This window comes from Bos taurus, chromosome 11 (genome assembly GCF_002263795.3).
Source record: "Bos taurus isolate L1 Dominette 01449 registration number 42190680 breed Hereford chromosome 11, ARS-UCD2.0, whole genome shotgun sequence".
Classification (NCBI taxonomy): Eukaryota; Metazoa; Chordata; class Mammalia; order Artiodactyla; family Bovidae; genus Bos; species Bos taurus.
Genome location: NC_037338.1, coordinates 68,141,963 through 68,161,285, shown reverse-complemented (window position 1 = coordinate 68,161,285; position 19,323 = coordinate 68,141,963). Strand labels below are relative to the sequence as shown.

The 19,323-nt window shown below is 42.0% G+C and overlaps 1 protein-coding gene across 1 annotated transcript in view; it reads right to left on the bottom strand.

Moving 5' to 3' along the window:
• ANXA4 (annexin A4) overlaps positions 1 to 19,323 on the bottom strand; it is a gene marked incomplete at its 5' end in the record, with an annotated part of 46,649 nt that overhangs the window by 10,253 nt on the left and 17,073 nt on the right. The window contains 6 exon segments of the mRNA NM_001001440.2: positions 1,953 to 2,046; positions 9,971 to 10,027; positions 12,148 to 12,227; positions 13,558 to 13,648; positions 14,479 to 14,592; positions 17,679 to 17,773. Coding sequence (NP_001001440.2) covers positions 1,953 to 2,046; positions 9,971 to 10,027; positions 12,148 to 12,227; positions 13,558 to 13,648; positions 14,479 to 14,592; positions 17,679 to 17,773 — 531 coding nt within the window.

Genomic DNA, 19,323 nt, shown 5'->3' with positions numbered 1-19,323 from the left:
TTAAAAATCAGAGACAAAACTTTGCCAACAAAAACCCCATGGACTATGCAGTTCATGTAATTCTCTAGGCTATGGTTTTTCCAGTGGTCATGTATGGATGTGAGAGTTGGACTATAAAGAAAGCTGAGTGCCGAAGAATTGATGCTTTTGAACTGTGGTGTTGGAGAATACTCTTGAGAGTCCCTTGGACTGCAAGGAGATTCAACCAGCCCATCCTAAGGGAAATCAGCCCTGAATATTTATTGGAAAAACTGATGCTGAAGCTGAAACGCCAATACTTTGGCCACCTGATGCGAAGAACTGACTCATTGGAGAAGACCCTGATGCTGGGAAAGACTGAAGGCGGGAGGAGAAGGGGACAGTGGAGGATGGCATCATCGACTCAGTGGATGTGCGTTTGAGTAAACTCTGGGAGTTGCTGATGGACAGGGAGGCCTGGCATGTTGCAGTCCACGGGGTTGCAAAGAGTTGGACATGCTGAGCGACTGAATGGAACTGAAAATGGGGAAAATAATGTCTGCTTTCATTGTTATGTTGCAGCAAACAATACTCATAATATACTAAGCACTGCACCTGGAAGATAGAGAATTAACAAAATTTTAGTTATTATGAATCCTCACTATTGTTGGTTGGTAAGAAAACTATGATGTTTTCTTTGTTCAAATAATGCTTAAAAGATTTTCTTCCAGTGACTTACAAGCACAAGTTACACCACTGACTTGTGCCTAGAAGTGAAAATTGTTAAAAATATATTAATATTTGTATTAAATCCACTTCTGAGGACATGCAGTTCCTGAAAAGTATCACCAGGGGGATATGTGCTTTATTAATACTCAGGCAAGGGAAGGCAAAAAAATAGGGAGCTGAATCAGAAGTTGGTGCATCTGATGATGCTTGCGTGCTCAGTCGTGTCTGACTCTTTGCAACCCCATGGACTGTGGCATGCTTGGCTCCTCTGTCCGTGAAGATTCACCAGGCAAGAATACCGGAGTGGGTTGTCATTCCCTTTTCCAGAGCATCTTCCTGACCCAAGAATTGAACCTGGGTGTCCTACCTTGGCGGGTGGATTCTTTCTGAGCCACCTGGGAAGCCCTGCATCTGATGATAGTTCATGACATTTAATAACTGGAATAATCACTTACTGTCAGTGTGGAATACCTGAAATAATTGCAACTTTCAAATATATTGTAATTTTCAATTATTTAAAGCTTTCAATTTAGCAAACTCATTCGCCTCAAATTTCTTACCAGTTTTGTAAACTGTGAGTGATTATAAGGGCATGATGAGTTTATAAAATTAGGATATAGCATAAAGACCTAGAGAGCTTATATAAAAGATGAAATATCTTACTAAACCTTTATCACTGTTTACAGGAAGAAAATAAACCAGACAACAAATATTCTACAACTGTATAGTGCCTTTTCCCCAAAGAACTCAAAAGTACATTACAAAGACTAGTACTATCAGAAGCAAAACAGAAACTTTACACACAGGAAACAAAATTTGAAATTATCCACTTGTCATCTTTTGCAACATACCCCCTAAAGAAATGACTTCTATTAGCTTTTACAACTTGGATGTCAAATAGGAATAAATGTCAACCAGTATTTCTATTTTAATACTTGCTGATGTACTAAAGATTTTGTCTTATATAATTAAATTTAAATAGAGCTACTTTAGAAAAAAAGATTGACTATGGAAGTGAGTTTCCTACAAACTGGAATGCCAAACTTCTATGAACATATCTGCTAATTACTCATAATTAATCTTCCAGCAATTGACTCTCACGCATATCATTGCACTCAACAATTTCCAAGCTAAGACATTTAAGACAGTTCAGTATAATTAGGTCTTTGCACCAAGTGAAGGAAAAAAGTTTATCAGTTACAGGTAATATAATTTTCACTATCTTTCAAATAGTTTCTTTAGAAAAAAAAAAGCAAGTGCCTTACCATGCAACAGATGATTTCGATTGCGAGAACAGAGAACAGTTAGAAATTTCACCTCATCTGTCCCCCATTTCTTCTCTCCAGCCTCATACAGGTCCTGAAGCCAAACAAAGCACGAGTTTAAAACACAACAGAGAAGGTGCCAGAACATCTGTAAATATTTCCAGAACTTCAAAGAGTGGGAGTTGGCTTATTTTCCTGGTGACGGGGGTAGAAGTGGTGTTGGCAGTGAGTGGAAATGACTCAGGATTTTTCCTTAGGTATAAGACTAATGGAACTCTATATCTCCCGGAGAGTCAGAGCAAACATGCAGACTTCGGTTTAAGACCCAAAAGGAATGCTCAGACTCAGGCTGTTCCATATGGTAGCCACTAACCACATGTGGCTATTTGAATTTTAATTAACTACAGAAAATTTAAAATTCAACCCCCCGGCCATACTAGCCACGTGTCAAGTGCTCAGTGGTCAAATGTGGCTAGTGGCTACCCATACTAGACACAGACAGTATAGAACATTTTCAACATTAAAGAAAGTTCTACTGGACACCACCACTCTAGAATGACCCGTGATTTACTTCTCTCTAGTGGCACGTGGCTTCTCTCCCCACTGTTCATTTATAACCAGCAGCTGGCTTGTTAAATTTCTCAAAATACCCTTCACGGATACATTTTGTCGCTCCTTGGGCTTACCTCCATCTACTCAGCTGTTTCTTCACCTTCCTCTCTGCTGCCACATGATTAAAGAGTCAGTTCTCAGTTCAGTCAGTTCTCATAAAAAACCATGGAATTTTATCATTTTACAATTGATTTACAATGTTGTGTTAATTTCAGGTGTTTAGCAAAATGAATAAGTTATACATATATACACTCTTTTCTAGATTCTTTTTCCCATACAGAGCACTGTGGAATTTTAAAGCTGGGAGGGCACAAAAGGTTTATCTAATTCAGTGTTTTTCAAATTTGGTTCTCAGCAGGCTTGTGACTGCTTCAATCAATACAGTGGCAGTGACACTGATTTCTGAGGCTAGGTCATAAAAGTCAGGCAGCTTTGGTTCTCACGGAATGCTGGCTTTCTATGTGGTCCCTCTTGAAAGGCAGCCGTCATGCTCTGGGAAGCCCACGCCACCGGAAGAGGCCACAGGTAGGAGACCTTTTCGAAGCCTGAGGTGAGCCCCGGTTCATAGCCCAGACGCCAGACACAAGTGATGGAGACTCCTGCCCCCAGCCATTTGAGCCACCTCTAGCTGTTCAAGTCTTCCCAGCTAAGACCTCTGACATTTTAAGTTTGAGGTGGTTCATTATACAGCAATTGTAACTGGAACATGTGGCAAACATGGAACTTTCCATCTGTCACAGAATGATACTTTTGTAAAATACCAGAAAAACTAACTTGAAAAGGGTAAAGTTTTAGTTATGGGTAGAAAATGGTATCTTAATGCACCCCACTCCAGTACTCTTGCCTGGAAAATCCCATGGATGGTGGAGCCTGGTGGGCTGCAGTCCATTGGGTCGCTAGAGTCGGACACGACTGAGCGACTTCACTTTCACTTTTCACTTTCATGCATTGGAGAAGGAAATGGCAACCCACTCCAGTGTTCTTGCCTGGAGAACCCCAGGGATGGGGGAGCCTGGTGGGCTGCCGTCTATGGGGTCGCACAGAGTCGGACACGACTGAAGTGACTTAGCAGTAGCAGTGAGGTTGGTCATTTTTTGGTGTATTTGCCATTTCTACTTTTCTTTCTTTTTTTTTTTGAGTTGTCTGCTAATGTCCAATGTCTTTTTTTTTTTAAAAAGAAATGGGGCATTCTTATTCAGAACAAATATGAGTAAGTTTCAATAACAGTATTGAAACTGTAGTTTACTTATATATTTTCATATTAAGCTTACTATACATAGGGTGAAATTTCTCCCCATTCTATCATTTGATTTTTAATTTTGTTTGTAGTATTGTTTGGTAAAACAATTCTTTCTTTTTAAAATTTAGCCAAACTACCAATCCTTTTCCTTTATGGTTTCTATCTTAAAAGAAAATGCATACAAAATCCTTTCCCAGTCCCACATTTAAAAAATAATATTTAACTATTTTATACTACTTTTATGGCTTACTTTATTTATGCTAAAAACTTCAATCTATTTGGAATTTATTATGCTGTCAGGTGAAAGTCAGGATCTAACTTTATTGTTTCCCAAATGGTCACCCAATTTTTCCACAACTCCACTGAGTAACCTGTGCTTTCTTCACTGACTGGAAATGCATATATTCTGTATGTATTTCTGTATATTCTCACATAGGCTTGGTTCTGCTCTTAGACTTTCTAATTATCCCATTGACTTCTCCCTATCTTACACCAGGACCACGTGCTTTAATTCATTTGTGCATTTATTATACATTTAACTATATATTAGGGCAAGTCTGTCCATACCCTTCTTGTTGACATTCTAATCTCCACTGTCTTTCCTCTGTAGTCCTCATCGTATGTGATTGTCTTCTTTTTCCTGAAAATTGGAGGTATTTCCAGCATTGCCTTCGACAACAATGACTGTTTTGTGCAATGTCAGTTCTGATCGGTGCCGCTTCTAGTAAACGTGTACTCTGTCTTTCCTTGTTTCCTTTTAGAATGTTTATTTATTTTTGGCTGCATCAGGTCTTAGTTGTGACACACGGGCTCTAGAGCACAAAGGTCAACAGTCGCAGTGCTCGGGCTTAGCTGCCCCTGGGCATGAGGGATTTTAGTTTCCCACCAGGGACTGAACCCGAGTCCCCTGCATTGGAAGGCAGATTCTTAACCACTGGACCACCAGGGAAGTCTCCTTTCCTTGTTTCTAAGAACACTTCCCCTCCACTCATCTAGCCTTCTCTTTATCCCTTCTTGTTTTCATGCGGCTCCATTTTCAGCTCTTTTATTTTCTCATTGCATCTTTTTTTTTTTTTTTAAAAGCTCTTGTTTAGTTAATTAAAATCTGTCATTCTCTTACATATGTCAGGATCCAGAGCGATCTGAAATCTGTCTCTTCCTTAAAGTGAGCCCCTGTTTGCCTCCCTTTGGGCCCCAGTTTCTTCACGGGCCATATAGTATTTGAGTTGAGATTAGTGGATATTCATGATCTTTGATCTTGAAATGATAAGCAGTTTATCCAGACCTGGTTTTCTCCACAGAACATGGTGCAATGGATTCTTCTTTGAGCTCCTCACTTTTCATCTGGATGAATTTCAATCAGGAGGACTTGCTGCAAATCCAGTGGAGGTGGCTGAGACACAGCCCAAGTCTTCCCTGAGGAGTCTCCCCATTTGCAGGAAGCCACTCTGTCTATTTCCACTGGGGGCAGTGTGTGTGTGTGTATGTGTGTGTGTGTGTGTGTGAACCTCTTTTCTGGGGAAGGAATAACTCCTGCATCCTTGGCCCAGCTTTGCTGCCCATCTGGCACGGTTTCCAGTTTTGATGCAGATTTCTCTCTATTTTTGTATTTCCTGGTTTGTTTTTCAAAGGGAATCAAATATGTGCCATATTCTAACAAAAGCTCTGAAGGGCATTTTCAATGTGCTTTTAGTACATTATGCATTTCTTTTTCAAGTAGGAATTCTGAACACTACCTGTTATTTCCTTGAGTGCAGTTTTCATCTCAAGAACTGATAAAATTGGACGTTTAGCTTCTCTATATTTAAAATTTTCTACCTTTGATAATAAATTACTACCTAATTTCACCTGTCCTGGTAAGTCTTTTCATCACAAACTCATTTACTTGCCCCAAAATCCAGTTCTGTAATACCCAAATGTCCCTTTGCTGATGTACCTTAAAGAACAAAGGCTGACCAGATTTTCCTCCTGTTTTATTTTGGAAGAAGAGTGGAAACCTTGGAGAGTGGTTCTTAAATTCCCTGTTTCGTTGTAAGACTTGGAGGACACAGAAAAATGAGTTCTGGTCCTTCCAACTTCCCCCAGCCCATATTTGTTGTTAAGCACCTTTTCACCTGGTCACTTCCAAGGAGAACTATGCTCCTTGAAGAACTCCCAAGTATTTGTTGAACTGCATGGTTTGTTGTGTTTTTTAAAAATTACGTATAATTGACATAACATTATGTTAGTTTCAGGTATAGAACATAAGAATTTTATATTTGTATACATTGTAAAATGACCCCCACAATGAGTCTAGTTACCATCTAGTACCATATATAATTACAAAGTATTTTTTCTTATGATAAGGACTCTTAAGATCTATTCTCTTTGGAACTTTCAAGTATGCAATATAGCATTATTGTTTTTTTAACACAATTTTGTTTATTTACTTTTGGCAGCACCGTGCAGCATGCAGGATCTTGGCTCCCCGACCAGGGATCAAACTTGTGCCTGCTGCAGTGAAAGCAGAGTCTTAACCACTGGACCGCCAGGGAAGCCCCCAGTATTATTACCTGTAGTTGCCATGCTGTACATTACACCCTCATGACTTCTTTATTTCATAACAGAGCCTGTACTTTTTGGCCTCCTTCACCCATTTGCCCACCTCCACCCCTGCCTCTGGCAACCACCAGTCTGTTCTCTGTATCTATAAGCTTGATTTTTCCTTGGTTGTTGCTTAACTTCACATACAAGTGAGATTATATAGTATTTGTCTTTTTCTTTCTGGCTTATTTCAGGTAGCATATAGCTCTCTAGATCCATCCACATTTTTGCACATGGTAAGATTTCATTCTTTTTATGAGTAGAGAGCATTCTCCTACTGTACATATACACAATCATTTATTTCATTCATCTACTGAGGGGTTCTTAGATTGTTTCTATTTCTTGGCTATTGTAAATAATACTCCTATGAATAAGGTGGTACATATGTCTTTTTGAGTCAGTGTTTTCATTTTTGAGGGGCAGATAGAAGAAGTGAAATTGCTGGATCATGAAGTAGTTCTATTTTTATTTTGTTTGAGGAAACTCCATACTGTTTTCCATAGTGGCTGCACCAATTTACATTCCCACCAACAGTGAACAAAGGTTGCCTTTTCTTCACATCCTTGCCAACACTTGCTGTTTGTTGTCTTTTTGATGACAGCCATTCTGACAGGAGTGAGGTGATATCTCATTGTGGTTTTGACTTGCATTTCCCTGATGACTAGTGATGTTGAGCATCATTTCATGTGTCTGTTGGACATCTGGATGTCTTTGGAAAAATGTCTATTCAGATCTTCTGCCCATTTTAAAACTGCATTGTTTGGTTACTTCTATTAAGTTGTACAGGTTCTTTTTATGTTTTAGATATTAACTTTTTATCAGATATATGATTTGCAAATATTTTCTCTCATTGAATAGGTAGCCTTTTCATTTTGTTGACGGTTTCTTTTGCTGTGCAGAAGCTTTTTAGTTTGATACAGTCCTACTTGTTTATTTTTACTTTTGTTGCTTTAGCTTTCAGCGTCAGATTAAAAAAATCATTGCTGAGACCCATGTAAGGCAGCTTATCACCTATGTTTTCTTCTAGGAACTTTACGGTTTCAGGTTTTACTTCGAAGTCATTAATTCATTTTGAGTGAATTGCTGTGTACGGAGTAAGGTAGTCAGTTCTGGTTCATTCTTTCGCTTAGGGCTATTCAGTTTTCCCAACAAAATTTATTGAAGAGACTACCTTTGCCTGTTGTATATTCTTGGCTCCTTTTTCATAAGTTAATTGACCATACATGTGTAGGTTTATTTCTCAGATTTCTTTTCTATTCCATTGATCTGTATGTCTGTTTTAATGCCAATACCATACTCTTTTGATTACTGTAGCTTTGTAATATGAATTGCATGGTTTTAAAAAATCATACAGATCTAGAGTCAAAGAGCCCAATTCCATCAGTTATGTAATCTTATACAAGTTATTTAAATCTGAGAATCAGTCTCCTAGTCTATAAAACAGAAGTAATATCTACTTTATGCTGTTGCTGCTGCTGCTAAGTCACCTCAGTCGTGTCCGACTCTGTGTGACCCCATAGACGGCAGCCCACCAGGCTGCCCCATCCCTGGGATTCTCCAGGCAAGACCACTGGAGTGGGTTGCCACTTCCTTCTCCAATGCATGAAAGTGAAAAGCGAAAGTGAAGCCGCTCAGTCGTGTCCAACTTAGTGGCCCCATGGACTGTAGCCTACCAGGCTCCTCCGTCCATGGAATTTTCCAGGCAAGAGTACTGGAGTGGGGTGCCATTGCCTTCTCCACCTACTTCATAGATTTATTATAAGGAAAAAAATGTAAAGTAGTTAGCACAATGCCTAGCACCTGGCAAGCCCACAAAAAAAGTGACAATGGATATAATGTTTCAGGAATAAATTGCTCACTAACTCTTCATTTAAATTCAGGATTCAGGATAAGAAAGCTGTGGTACATATAGACAATGGAATATTACTTAGCCATTAAAAAGAATTCATTTGAATCAGTTCTAATGAGGTGGATGAAACTGGAGCCTATTATACAGAATGAAGTCAGAAAGAAAAACACCAATATATATAAACAAACGCATATATGTGGAATTTAGAAAGATGGTAATGATGCCCCTATATGCAAGACAGCAAAAGAGACACAGATGTAAAGAACAGTCTTTTGGACTCTGTGAGAGAAGGCGAGGGTGGGATGATTTGAGAGAATAGCATTGAAACATGTATATTATCATATGTGAAACAGATCGCCAGTCCAGGTTCGATGCATGAGACAGGGTGCTCAGGGCTGGTGCACTGGGATGACCCTGAGGGATGGGATGGGGAGGGAGGTGGGAGAGGGATTCAGGATGGGGAACACATGTACACCCATGGCTGATTCATGTCAATGTACAATATTGTAAAGTAATTAGCCGCCAATTAAAATAAATAAATTAACTTAAAAAACTAAATTCAGGATTCACCTGGGCTATGGAGGTTCCTTCCAGCATGCCCCCAAATGTTCTCCTAGAGGTAGCTGAAATTCACATAAGCATCTGAGAGTTTCAATACCTTCTCCTTCCTCAAAGCTTCTGGATTGAAGTCAATTTCCTATATCTCCTTATGGGATGGGACTCCCTGAGTCATCAGAACTCTTAGGACTCATATATTCCTTTCACTTCTAGTGAAAGCAAAAGGTTCTTTCCCATATAATCCTGAGTGATTCACTGTCGTTCAGTCATTAAATTGTGTCTGACTCTTTGCGACCCCATGAAGTGTAGCATGTCAGGCTCATCTCTTCTCTACTATCTCCTGGAGTTTGCTCAACTTGAGGTCCATTGAGTCAGTGATGTGATCTAACCATCTCATCTTCTGCCCCTCATCCTGAATGGGACAAATCTCTCTCAGAGGTCATACAGTGATTAACAAAGTCTAGATCCAGATTGCCTAGGTTCAAATCCCGGTTCTGTCATTTATTATGTATGGGAACTTGAGCAAGATATTAACTTCTCTGAGCCTCAGTTTCCTTGTCCATAACATGGGAATAGCAATACTTAGTTCATAGGGTTATTGTAAGGATTCAATGACATACTTCATATAGTTTTGAACAGTGTTCAGCCCCTGGTAAGGACAAAACCAGGTCCTTACTAGGTTTTATTAGTTATTATTTTTAGTGTTATCTGGTCACAGTAAAAATACCATTAGTTGGTTTCAGGGCAGGCATCAGCGGGCTGGATACCAGGGAAGCAACTGCCTCTTAGAGTTTGGTTATTAGTTTTACCCATTTTACATAGGTTGTATTAAATGTTCTCTTTGGGGAAGTAAAAAGGTGAGGTCAACAAAGCATAGGCAGGTCCCTTTATCTCCTAGTGATTCAGAAGACACTCCGTGATTCTGTGGGGGCAGCCACACCATGGTCCCAATGTTAGAAAATCTGGAACCCAGGGATGCTTATATACTGATGCCCCAAGCCAGCCCCAAGCCCCAGGTATCTCTGCAAGAAACTTCTGCTATTAAAGGCACCTGTGGGAATCTTTTTTCATAACAAATTCCAGCCTGGCCAATATTCATTGAAATATAAGAAGATGTCCACCAACTTGGCCTGTCTTATTGTCAAAAGAGAAGAAAGAAGCTGCAGTTCTACTAACCTGGGCATCCTGTCTCATGAGAGCATCATCCAGATAATTGCTTTCATCCCTGCCTCCCTGAGGATGAGAAAAACAAACCACAGAGATTGAGAGAGGATCCAAGAAGATTTGGGTGCTCTGGTAAGATAGAATGTCTGGGAACCCAAGGACAGGGTAATTAGACAGAAGGGCCATGAGTGTAGCTTAGGGAGAAAGGGCAGATGTCTTCAAATGTGTTTGCGTTACTCCCATGGCTCTGATCTGATCAGAGGGCAAGCCTGGTATGGCTCCCTGATGCTGTGTGGGTGTCTCTGACAGCTGAAGGAGCAGGAGGACAAATATGGCCTGGTGAGAGCTCCTTCCAGGATCATACCCCTCTTTTTCCTCCTCTTCCTCCATTCCCATGTCTTCCCAGCCAGCTGACTTAAATTTCCCTAACTGGCAACTTTATGCTGATCAACTATGCCACATAGGCTGGGAAAAGAGGAGAATCAAGAGACTCTGGGGCCAACAGTAGGGGCCTGAGGAGCACCCGAAAGTGCCTTGTCCCTCACCAACACCAGGAGGGCGGGACTGAAGGATAGAGGAATGCCAAAGTGTGGCAAAATGGGCTATTTTATCTGGTTTGTAACATTATTTTATCACTAGGCTATTCCAATATGCTACAATCTAGGCATGGCTCTGCAGTGATAAATCTGGGAGGAAAAGAAAAAATGGGTAGGAAGGAAGAAAAGCAGGCTGGCTGGGACTTCCCTGGTGGTCCACTGGTTAAGAATCTGCATTCCAAAGCAGGGGACTCAGGTTCAATCCCTGGTTGGGGAACTAACATCCCACATGCTGCGAAGCAACTAAGCCCAAGTGCCACAACTACTGAGCTTGTGTGCTCTAGGCCCCGTGCCACACCTAGGGAAGCCCGCACACTGCAACCAGAGAAAGACAGCATGCCACAACAAAGAGCTCCACACCACAAAGAAGACCCAGCACAGCCAAAATAAAAAAATAAAATAAAAGGAAGAGAAAAGCAGGCTGGCATTATTAAGTAAACATCAGAGACATAGCAAGGTGGGAGTTGGAGATGCTTTCCAGGCTTCTGCCTTGGTTGTTGGAAAAACAGAAACAACAGTAATAGAAAAAGATGAGGGAGGAAGAAGAGCTGGTTTGGAGGCAAAATGAGTTCAAGCATAGTTTAGGAGGGCTCAGTGGACAGAGGTGATGGCAGAATATCCACAAGGAAACAGGGAAAAGGCAGTGAGAAATGAGTCTCACACTCTGGAAGGAGGGCAGGCCTAAAGATAAAATTGTGAAGTTGTGTGAAATGCTTGTAAATCCATCTCTCTTTTCTGGCATCCCTGCCCCCACACTGGCCCAAACCTGCTTTCTTCACAATATCTTGAATACCAAGGTAACCTCCTGCCTGGGCTCCCATCCTCTGGTTCAATTCATCGGACACACTGCTATAACATTACTCTTCTAAGAAGTTCCAATCACATCACTCGACTGCTCCAAAACCTTCAGAGGCTCCCCACAGCTCTCCAGAAAAAAGCACAAACTCTCCCCAACATGGGACCCTGGTTCATTTTCTCACCTGGCTCCTAGAATTACTAGTCCAGTGGCTCAGCCAACTGTTCCCTGAACCCGCTCCGTGTTTCCTGATGCCTTGTCTTGTCCTCACTGTTCTTTCTGCCTGGAACGTACCCCCACACATCTGTGCCTCTTGAAATTCCAGCAACCCTCCTAGTCCTCTCTCAACCAGCACCTCGGCCATGAAGCCTTTTCTTTACTTTGGCAACCAAAATCTCTCCTTGAACCTTTCTTCTACTCTGTGCCTCTTTTTTGGCACATACTTTCATGCTTTTATTTTAGCAAGACATGGGCCTGCTAGATCCCCTTCTGACAATATAAATTCTTAAAGCCCAAGACTGCCTTTTAACCACATTCCTAACTTTCAATGCGCTGAGTAATGATTGTATGGCATATATTAAGTGCTTGTATGTATAAATGAGAAAAAATGGGGATGCATGACTAGCTAGAGTCTTTAAAGGAGAGAATATAAAACAACAGAAAGGCTTCAGAAAAACACAGGGAAAAATTCCCATTTGGGAGGTTGAAAGGTTGAGAAAGGCTGGAAGAGCGGGTAGAGAGTGAACGTCTCAATAAACCACCCCCCCCCACCCCCATCAAAGGTGGGAGCGACTCACAGCGGACAGAGACACCAGCACGCGCTGGAACATGAATGACGTGTCAGAGCGAATATCATCTTCAAGGCTCCGCCCATATTCTAGCAAGAGAGTCAAATTAGTGACATCAGAGTGAAGATCTCTGCCCAACACCAGGTCACACCCCAGAGTCTTCCGTCCTCTCCTGGACCAGCCTGATTACTGAAGCAGCTCATCTTCAGCCCATACAGAGCTGATGAAAAACTAAGGTCTTGGTAAAATGGTCAAGAGAAGTGGATGATTAGAGCAGAAGATAAATGATTAGAGCAGAAACAACATGCCCTTGTTGCTTACATTGGGGGTTGAAAAGGCGGGGCTGCAATCCCCTCTCGTGGTTCCTACTGTCTAGGGATCTGTCCTGATCCCTAGGACAGAGGGATCACAGAGCAGAACTTCTGAACCTGTGTCTGGGGACAAGCAGCGGGCTGTCCACAGGGAGAAGACCACAGGCAGTCAGCGCTAGAACCAGACTCCCAGGTTTCGAATCTCCCACTCTGAACACCTACCAAAAAACTCTTATTGTTTTGTTTTCTTTCTACTGAACTGTACGTTTATTACGGAAAACTTAGGAAAAACTGAATGAGTTAAATGAAGTGGCAGGGGCGGGGGGGGGGCATGGGGAGGCGGTGAACAAAACCTCATTTAATCACTCAGAAATAATCACTGATAACATTTTGGTGAATATCCTTCCTCATTTTCCCCACATCACATATTATTTTTGTTTCTTTAAGAAGTGGGATCACAGCATCTCATTTTATGATTTGTCTTTTTCCCTTATCCGTATACCATACCACTCATTGTAATTTAATAACATCCTCCGATATACATTTTGATAATTATGTTGTATGGATGTGCCAAATTTTGTTTAGCCACTCTGCTGGACATTTTAAGCTAATATAGATGACACTGTGGGACCTGAACCTTTGGACATGTTTTATTATATTCTTAGGTCAAAAAGGCATGCCTCTTTCAAAGGCTCCTCTGGAGATTTTTAAGAGGGGAGTCTTGCCACTGGAGGTGGCTGTGGGACCTACAGCCTAGTCTGAAGGTAAGAAATTGAGGAGACTGCTCCTCCAGGGCACTCCCTGGAAAGCTAAGATTCAGTGGTGCCACCACATTTGAATAAACACCTTTGATTTCTGCTTGATACTAAAGAACAGCTTTTCAGCTTTCAGGGTAGTAAACACTTCACTGGATAGCCTAAGAAGAGAGGCAGGTACACCTGAGAAGTCTCGAAAAGCCAACAGTCATTTGGATCAACAGGGATCTGCCTGACAGAGGAGCTTGTAGCTGAGGCTCCCTCGTGGTCAGTGTTTCAGTGGGTAAACTCCCACTCCAGTCTACTTCTCAGAGGACAGGGCCTCCACCAAGGCCCCTGAAGATGCTACATACGCAGCTGGTAGGTCTGGTTTATGCGCCGGATCTCCTCGGGTGTCCGGGAGGCCAGGATCTCAATCAAGCAGCCTTCATCTGTGCCAGCTCCCTAAATGTAAAAGCCAGAGGAGAGGGTGTTATGAATCAGGTTACCAAGTTGAGTCCCAGACACAGGAGGAATATAACCAGAAATCTGCAGAGAATAAAGACAACTCACCTAGTTCCAGGAATAGGATTTGCTCATTTTTAACTTTCCTATCCAGATTCCAACATGTTTATTAGTCATAACAAACATTTCATGAGCTGTTTTTGGGTGTTGGTTAGGAACCCCCTCTGGGGGTTTTGTCTTGCCTTGGTCTCCCCTGTACTTTTCCTTTGAAGGGCAGAATCTTCTTCTGGCAAAGGCTGTTATCTCTGTTTCCCAGTGACTAGCCCAGAACCTTCCATGAGCCTGAGTATTCATTGATGTGAGGGAGGAGGGCAGTCATAATTGAATTTTGTACTTGGTTGCTAAAAATCGGCAGAGCCTGGCGTAGGGCATAGTAGCTCTAGCATCTTGGGAGGCTGAGAACTCTTGGCAGGTTCTGAGCTGACAGCAGCCCAAGAGGCACTCACGGTGTCAGTCAAAAGTTCCATATCTCAAAAAAGGAGCTGATATGGCAAGAAATTGTCTGGAGTTACACAACAACCACAAGTATAATCACTCCCCAGTGGGCCACAGGGAAGAAAGAATTTCTTAACTTTTGGGGAAACAACTTTGAAGTTACAGTTGCTAGACTGTAATGTCCTGTTTTCAAGTTGTCTTAAATGAAGGAAAATCCTTCCCCTACACCCTCCTCCTCCACATTCTCAGGCCTCTATCATGGCTTTTTGAGAAGGCCCGGAGGCAGTCCGCCTTTGCACCCCCAGCCCCAAGAGCAGGAGGAGAGGAGCACGAACCTTCATGGCCTTTCGCAGCTCCTGCACATCGTACAGCACCGTGGGTGTCATCATCCCCAGGATCACCTGCTCGAAGTTGCCACTCAGTTCTGACTTCAAGTCGTCCATCAGGTCCTGGGACACAAGGAAGTGCTCTGCTTAGCTGCTCCAGTAACAGAAACCAGCTGCCCTCGGTGATGTCCAGGGATGCCTGAGGTCTCCAAGACCCTCTCAGGGGACTCATGTCCTCGAAACCATCTTCATAAAAACACTAAGATGCTCGGATCTGACATTACACCCTCATCCCCTCACAGCTGTCCAGTGGAGCTTTCCAAAGCCTGCTCAACACGTCTACAGATCCACAGTTATGTGAAAAGGCTATGAAAATACTCCTCCCCTTCCCAACTACCTATTTGTACAAGACCAGGTTTTCTTCATACTGTAACCAACACCAGGTATCGCAACAAGGTGAATGCAGAAGCACATATGAGAATCCAGCTGTCTTGCGTTAAGCAGACACCAGCAGAGACATTACTTTGCCAACAAAGGTCCGTCTAGTCAAGGCTATGGTTTTTCCAGTGGTCATGTATGGATGTGAGAGTTGGACTATAAAGAAAGCTGAGTGCTGAAGAATTGATGCTTTTGAACTGTGGTGTTGGAGAAGACTCTTGAGAGTCCCTTGGACTGCAAGGAGATCCAACCAGTCCATCCTAAAGGAGATCAGTCCTGGGTGTTCATTGGAAGGACTGATGCTAAAGCTGAAACTCCAATATTTTGGCCACCTCATGAGAAGGGCTGACTCATTGGAAAAGACCCTGATGCTGGGAGGGATTGGGAGCAGGAGGAGAAGGAGATGACAGAGGACGAGATGGCTGGATGGCATCACCGACTCAATGGACATGAGTTTGGGTGAACTCTGGGAGTTGGTGATGGACAGGGAGGCCTGGCGTGCTGCGATTCATGGGGTTGCAATGAGTCAGACACGACTGAGCGACTGAACTGAACTGAACTGAAAGAGATTTGAAAATGTAAAACAACGCCAATCATCTCACTACTACTTTTTTTGTTTTGGAATATAAAGCTATTTTTCCTGAAATTGTTATTTTTGCTAGCATGCAATGAGTTTTAATTGTTTTTAAAATAAGTTAACAGATGTTTATTTTTAAATATCCTCAGTGTTAATTTCTAATATGGTCAATATTAATAGATGTAACCAGCAAAAACAAAAAAGTCTTCAATAATTTAAGAAGGCAAAGGGGTCCCGAGATCAGTGTGTTTGCTCACTTATGAACACACCCTGAATATATTTCCAAGTCAGTATTTACCTACAATATTTTTAACAGCTACAGAAATTTCTATATGTGGACGTAATACAATTTCTTTAATCAATACCCTGTTTCTATTTTTCTACTATTCTTCTAAATAGGCATTTAGTTGCATTCTTATAATCATTCATGATTAATTCTTAAGGCTCAATTGTTAAAAAGAAACGTAATAATTACTTGGACAAAGGACCAAATTCTAAACACATTTATAGTCACATTTCCTCCTACATGTCAGGGAGTTTAAGAACCTGTTTAAGATCAACTAACTAGTAAGGAGGTGATTTGCTTTCAAGTTCAGATCGCAGATTCTCACAAACTTGAGTCCACAAACACTATATTTTAATCTATTGTACCTATTTTTATGTTAATCCACATGTATCAAACAAATGAATGAACAAATAAATTAGCATTCAGTCAATCTGTTAGGGTTGCTCACCTTAACAAACTGCTGTCAGATCAGCTTAGTTCTAAAGCTGAATAAATCAACCCCAAATACATGGCGACACTTTAGCTCACGCACCACATGCATGTTCACTAAATTTCTTTGGGGATGGAGAAGACTTTAAAATGCCCAGAAGATAGTCCAAGCAACCTTATGGGTAGGATCTTGTCCTCCGCTGGAGCCCAGCCAAGGTTGGCATGTAGATGCTCCCCAGAAGAGCTAAGCCAGGCCTGTCCTGCCCAGCAGCTTAATGCCTATCTTTGGGAAACAGCCTCATCTGACTAGCTTTTATAAATTATCCAGGAACAGAAATACTTATCACATAGTTAACAGCACTCTGAGACCTGGAGGCACTCACTGATAACGTTTACTCAATAAAAAGATTCTCTAATCACACAGATAGGCTTTCAGTGATATAAGACCGGGTGAATGACTCTGGTAAGTGAGCTGTTGGAAATGAAACTGAGACAGGGTTCCTCAGGGAAACATGGTGAGTGAACCACCTCTGAATGCACAAGCCAATAAAATACACACATACACACACACACACACACACACACACACACAGAATCCCATTCTATAACTGGCGGGGGTGACCCTCACTGAGGATCGTTCAAAGGAATGAATATATACCACAAATGGGTTTACGTAGAAGAGTCAGAATAGACCCTAAATCCTAGGAGAGCCTATTTAGAACAAACTGGATTTAATATTTTAATCAGTTTGGAGGAAATTTGTTCACAAGTGGCCAAAGGAAGCCACCAGCTTGAGGGAAGGAACATGGGAAGCAGAGCCCTCCCTGGTGCTTCAGAGCCGGGTAGGGGCAGTGAGTCCATCCCACAACTAGGTCCCTGCAAGAAATTGTGTGGGAAGAAACTGAACTTAGCCTGAGCTTTGTGAATCAAGAGCTCCGTGAAATCACTTCTGGCTTTGGACAGTGGAGGAACTCTAGGATGTGTTGAAGCTGTTTGTTTGTTTTCAAGAATATCTTTAAAAAAGGCAAAAGATCCATCTTTTAAGAACAAATGTCTGGGCTTCCCCAGTGGCTTGGTGGTATAGAATCTGCCTGCCACTGCAGGAGACATGGTTTCTATCCCTGGTCCAGGAAGATCCCACACACTGAGCAGCAACTAAGCCCATGTGCCACAACTATTGAGCCTGTGTTCTAGAGCCCCAGAACCATAACTCCTGAAGCCTGGGTGCTCTAGAGCCTGTGCTCCAAAATAGGAAAAGCCACAGCAGTGAGAAGCACAACTAGAGAAAAGCCCTCCTTGCCGCAACTAGAGAAAAGCCCACACAGCAATGATGACCCAACACAGCCAAAGACAGCAATAAAAAATTAAGTTTTAAAAACCCAAAACAAAGGGCCACTGCTTCAGGAACCAAGTAGGAAGGGGTCCCTGCTTCCCTGTTGCCTGACAGATCCCTCGTCAAGGCGGACAGCACAGGCCTACCCTGCCGATGGTGGTCTTGTAGGCTGTCCGGATTTCCTGGCGCTGGGCCGTGCTGCGATAGGCCAGGACGTTGATGATGGCATCTTCATCTGTGCCTGGTGGAGAGGAGACAGGGAGGGAATGCGATGTGAGCGAGGAATGAGAATGTGGGTTCCTCTGAGGACACTGGCATAACCCTAACACATACACAGAGCTTTCTAAGAAAAAAAGTTCTTATTCGGAGTGTTTGTCTATTTTGAAGGGAAACAGACACTAGATTTAGTTATATGTTGCTGTTGCTTAGTTGCAAAGTCATGTCCAGCTCTTTCGCGACCTTATGGACTGTAGCCTGCCAGGCTACTCTGTCCATGGAATTTTCAAGGCAAGAATACTGGAGTGGGTTGCCATTTCCTCCTCCAGGGGATTTTTTGACCCAGGGATCAATCCCTTGTCTCTTGCATTTCCTGCACTGGCAGGTGGATTCTTAACCACCGAGGCACCAGGGAAGCCCCAGTAGTTATTTACCACTAGACAAAAGAGTTGAGGTCTCTGAGCTTTAGTTTCCTTATCTATAAACGTGCATGATCACAGTACTTTCCTACCAGGGCTGCTGGAAGTGTTAAATAAAACAAACCAGTGCATTACTTAGCACAATGCCCAGTGCTTGCTAACAGTCAGTACGTGTTGACCAGGATCACACGTTTCCCCTTCTCTGGAATTCTCAGAGTCTTTGGATCACCCATATTTATCATCCATGTTCTTACCTTTCGCTCCTCACTTTTATCTCTTAATTATCTTCTCTGAGTTTTGAAACAGTTCAAATTCATTTTCAAAATTCACCATTTGGCACTTCATAGGGTTTAAATTGGCAGCTGATAGTATCTACTCCTTTTTAAGATCTATAATTGTGTTTTTCTTTTCCAAGCTCTCTTTTCTGATCTCTGATTAGAACATTTTTTAACTTTATTAAAAGTTTTCATTTGAGTGATTCTTATGGTAGACTACTTCTTATCTTTTGGAAATGTTTACAATAAATAAAAATAGACTTTTGTGCTCTTTTTTCCTGGGGGAAAAAAAAAAAGTCATTTGAACTTTTTGTTGTTGCAAATGTCACGGTGTGTGTGTATGTGCTCAGTTGTTCAGTCATGTCCAATTCTTTGCGGCCCCATGGACTGTAGCCTGTCAGGGTCCTTTGTCCATGGAATTTTCCAGGCAAGAATACTGGAGTGGATTGCCATTTCCTCCTCCAGGAAATCTTCCTGACCCAGGGATGAAACCCTCGTCTCTTGCATCTCCTGCATTGACAGGCAAATTCTTTACCACTGGGCCACCTGGGAAGCCCTGTGCAAATGTTATAGAAACCAACTCATTTTCCTTTTTTTTTTTTTTACACATATATACATTTCAAAAATTATTCTTTTCCATTATGGTTTATCACAGGACATTCAATATAGTTCTCTGTGTTATACATTAGGGCCTTGTTGTTTATCCGCTCTAAATTGCAATACTTTTTTGCATCTACCGACCCCAAACTCCCAATCCATCTCTCCCTGCCTCCTCCTTGGCAACCACAAGTCTGTTGTCTATGTCTTCAAGTATGTTTTGTAGATAGGTTCGTTTGTGCCATATTTTAGATTCCACATTAACTGATATGTTACTTGTCTTT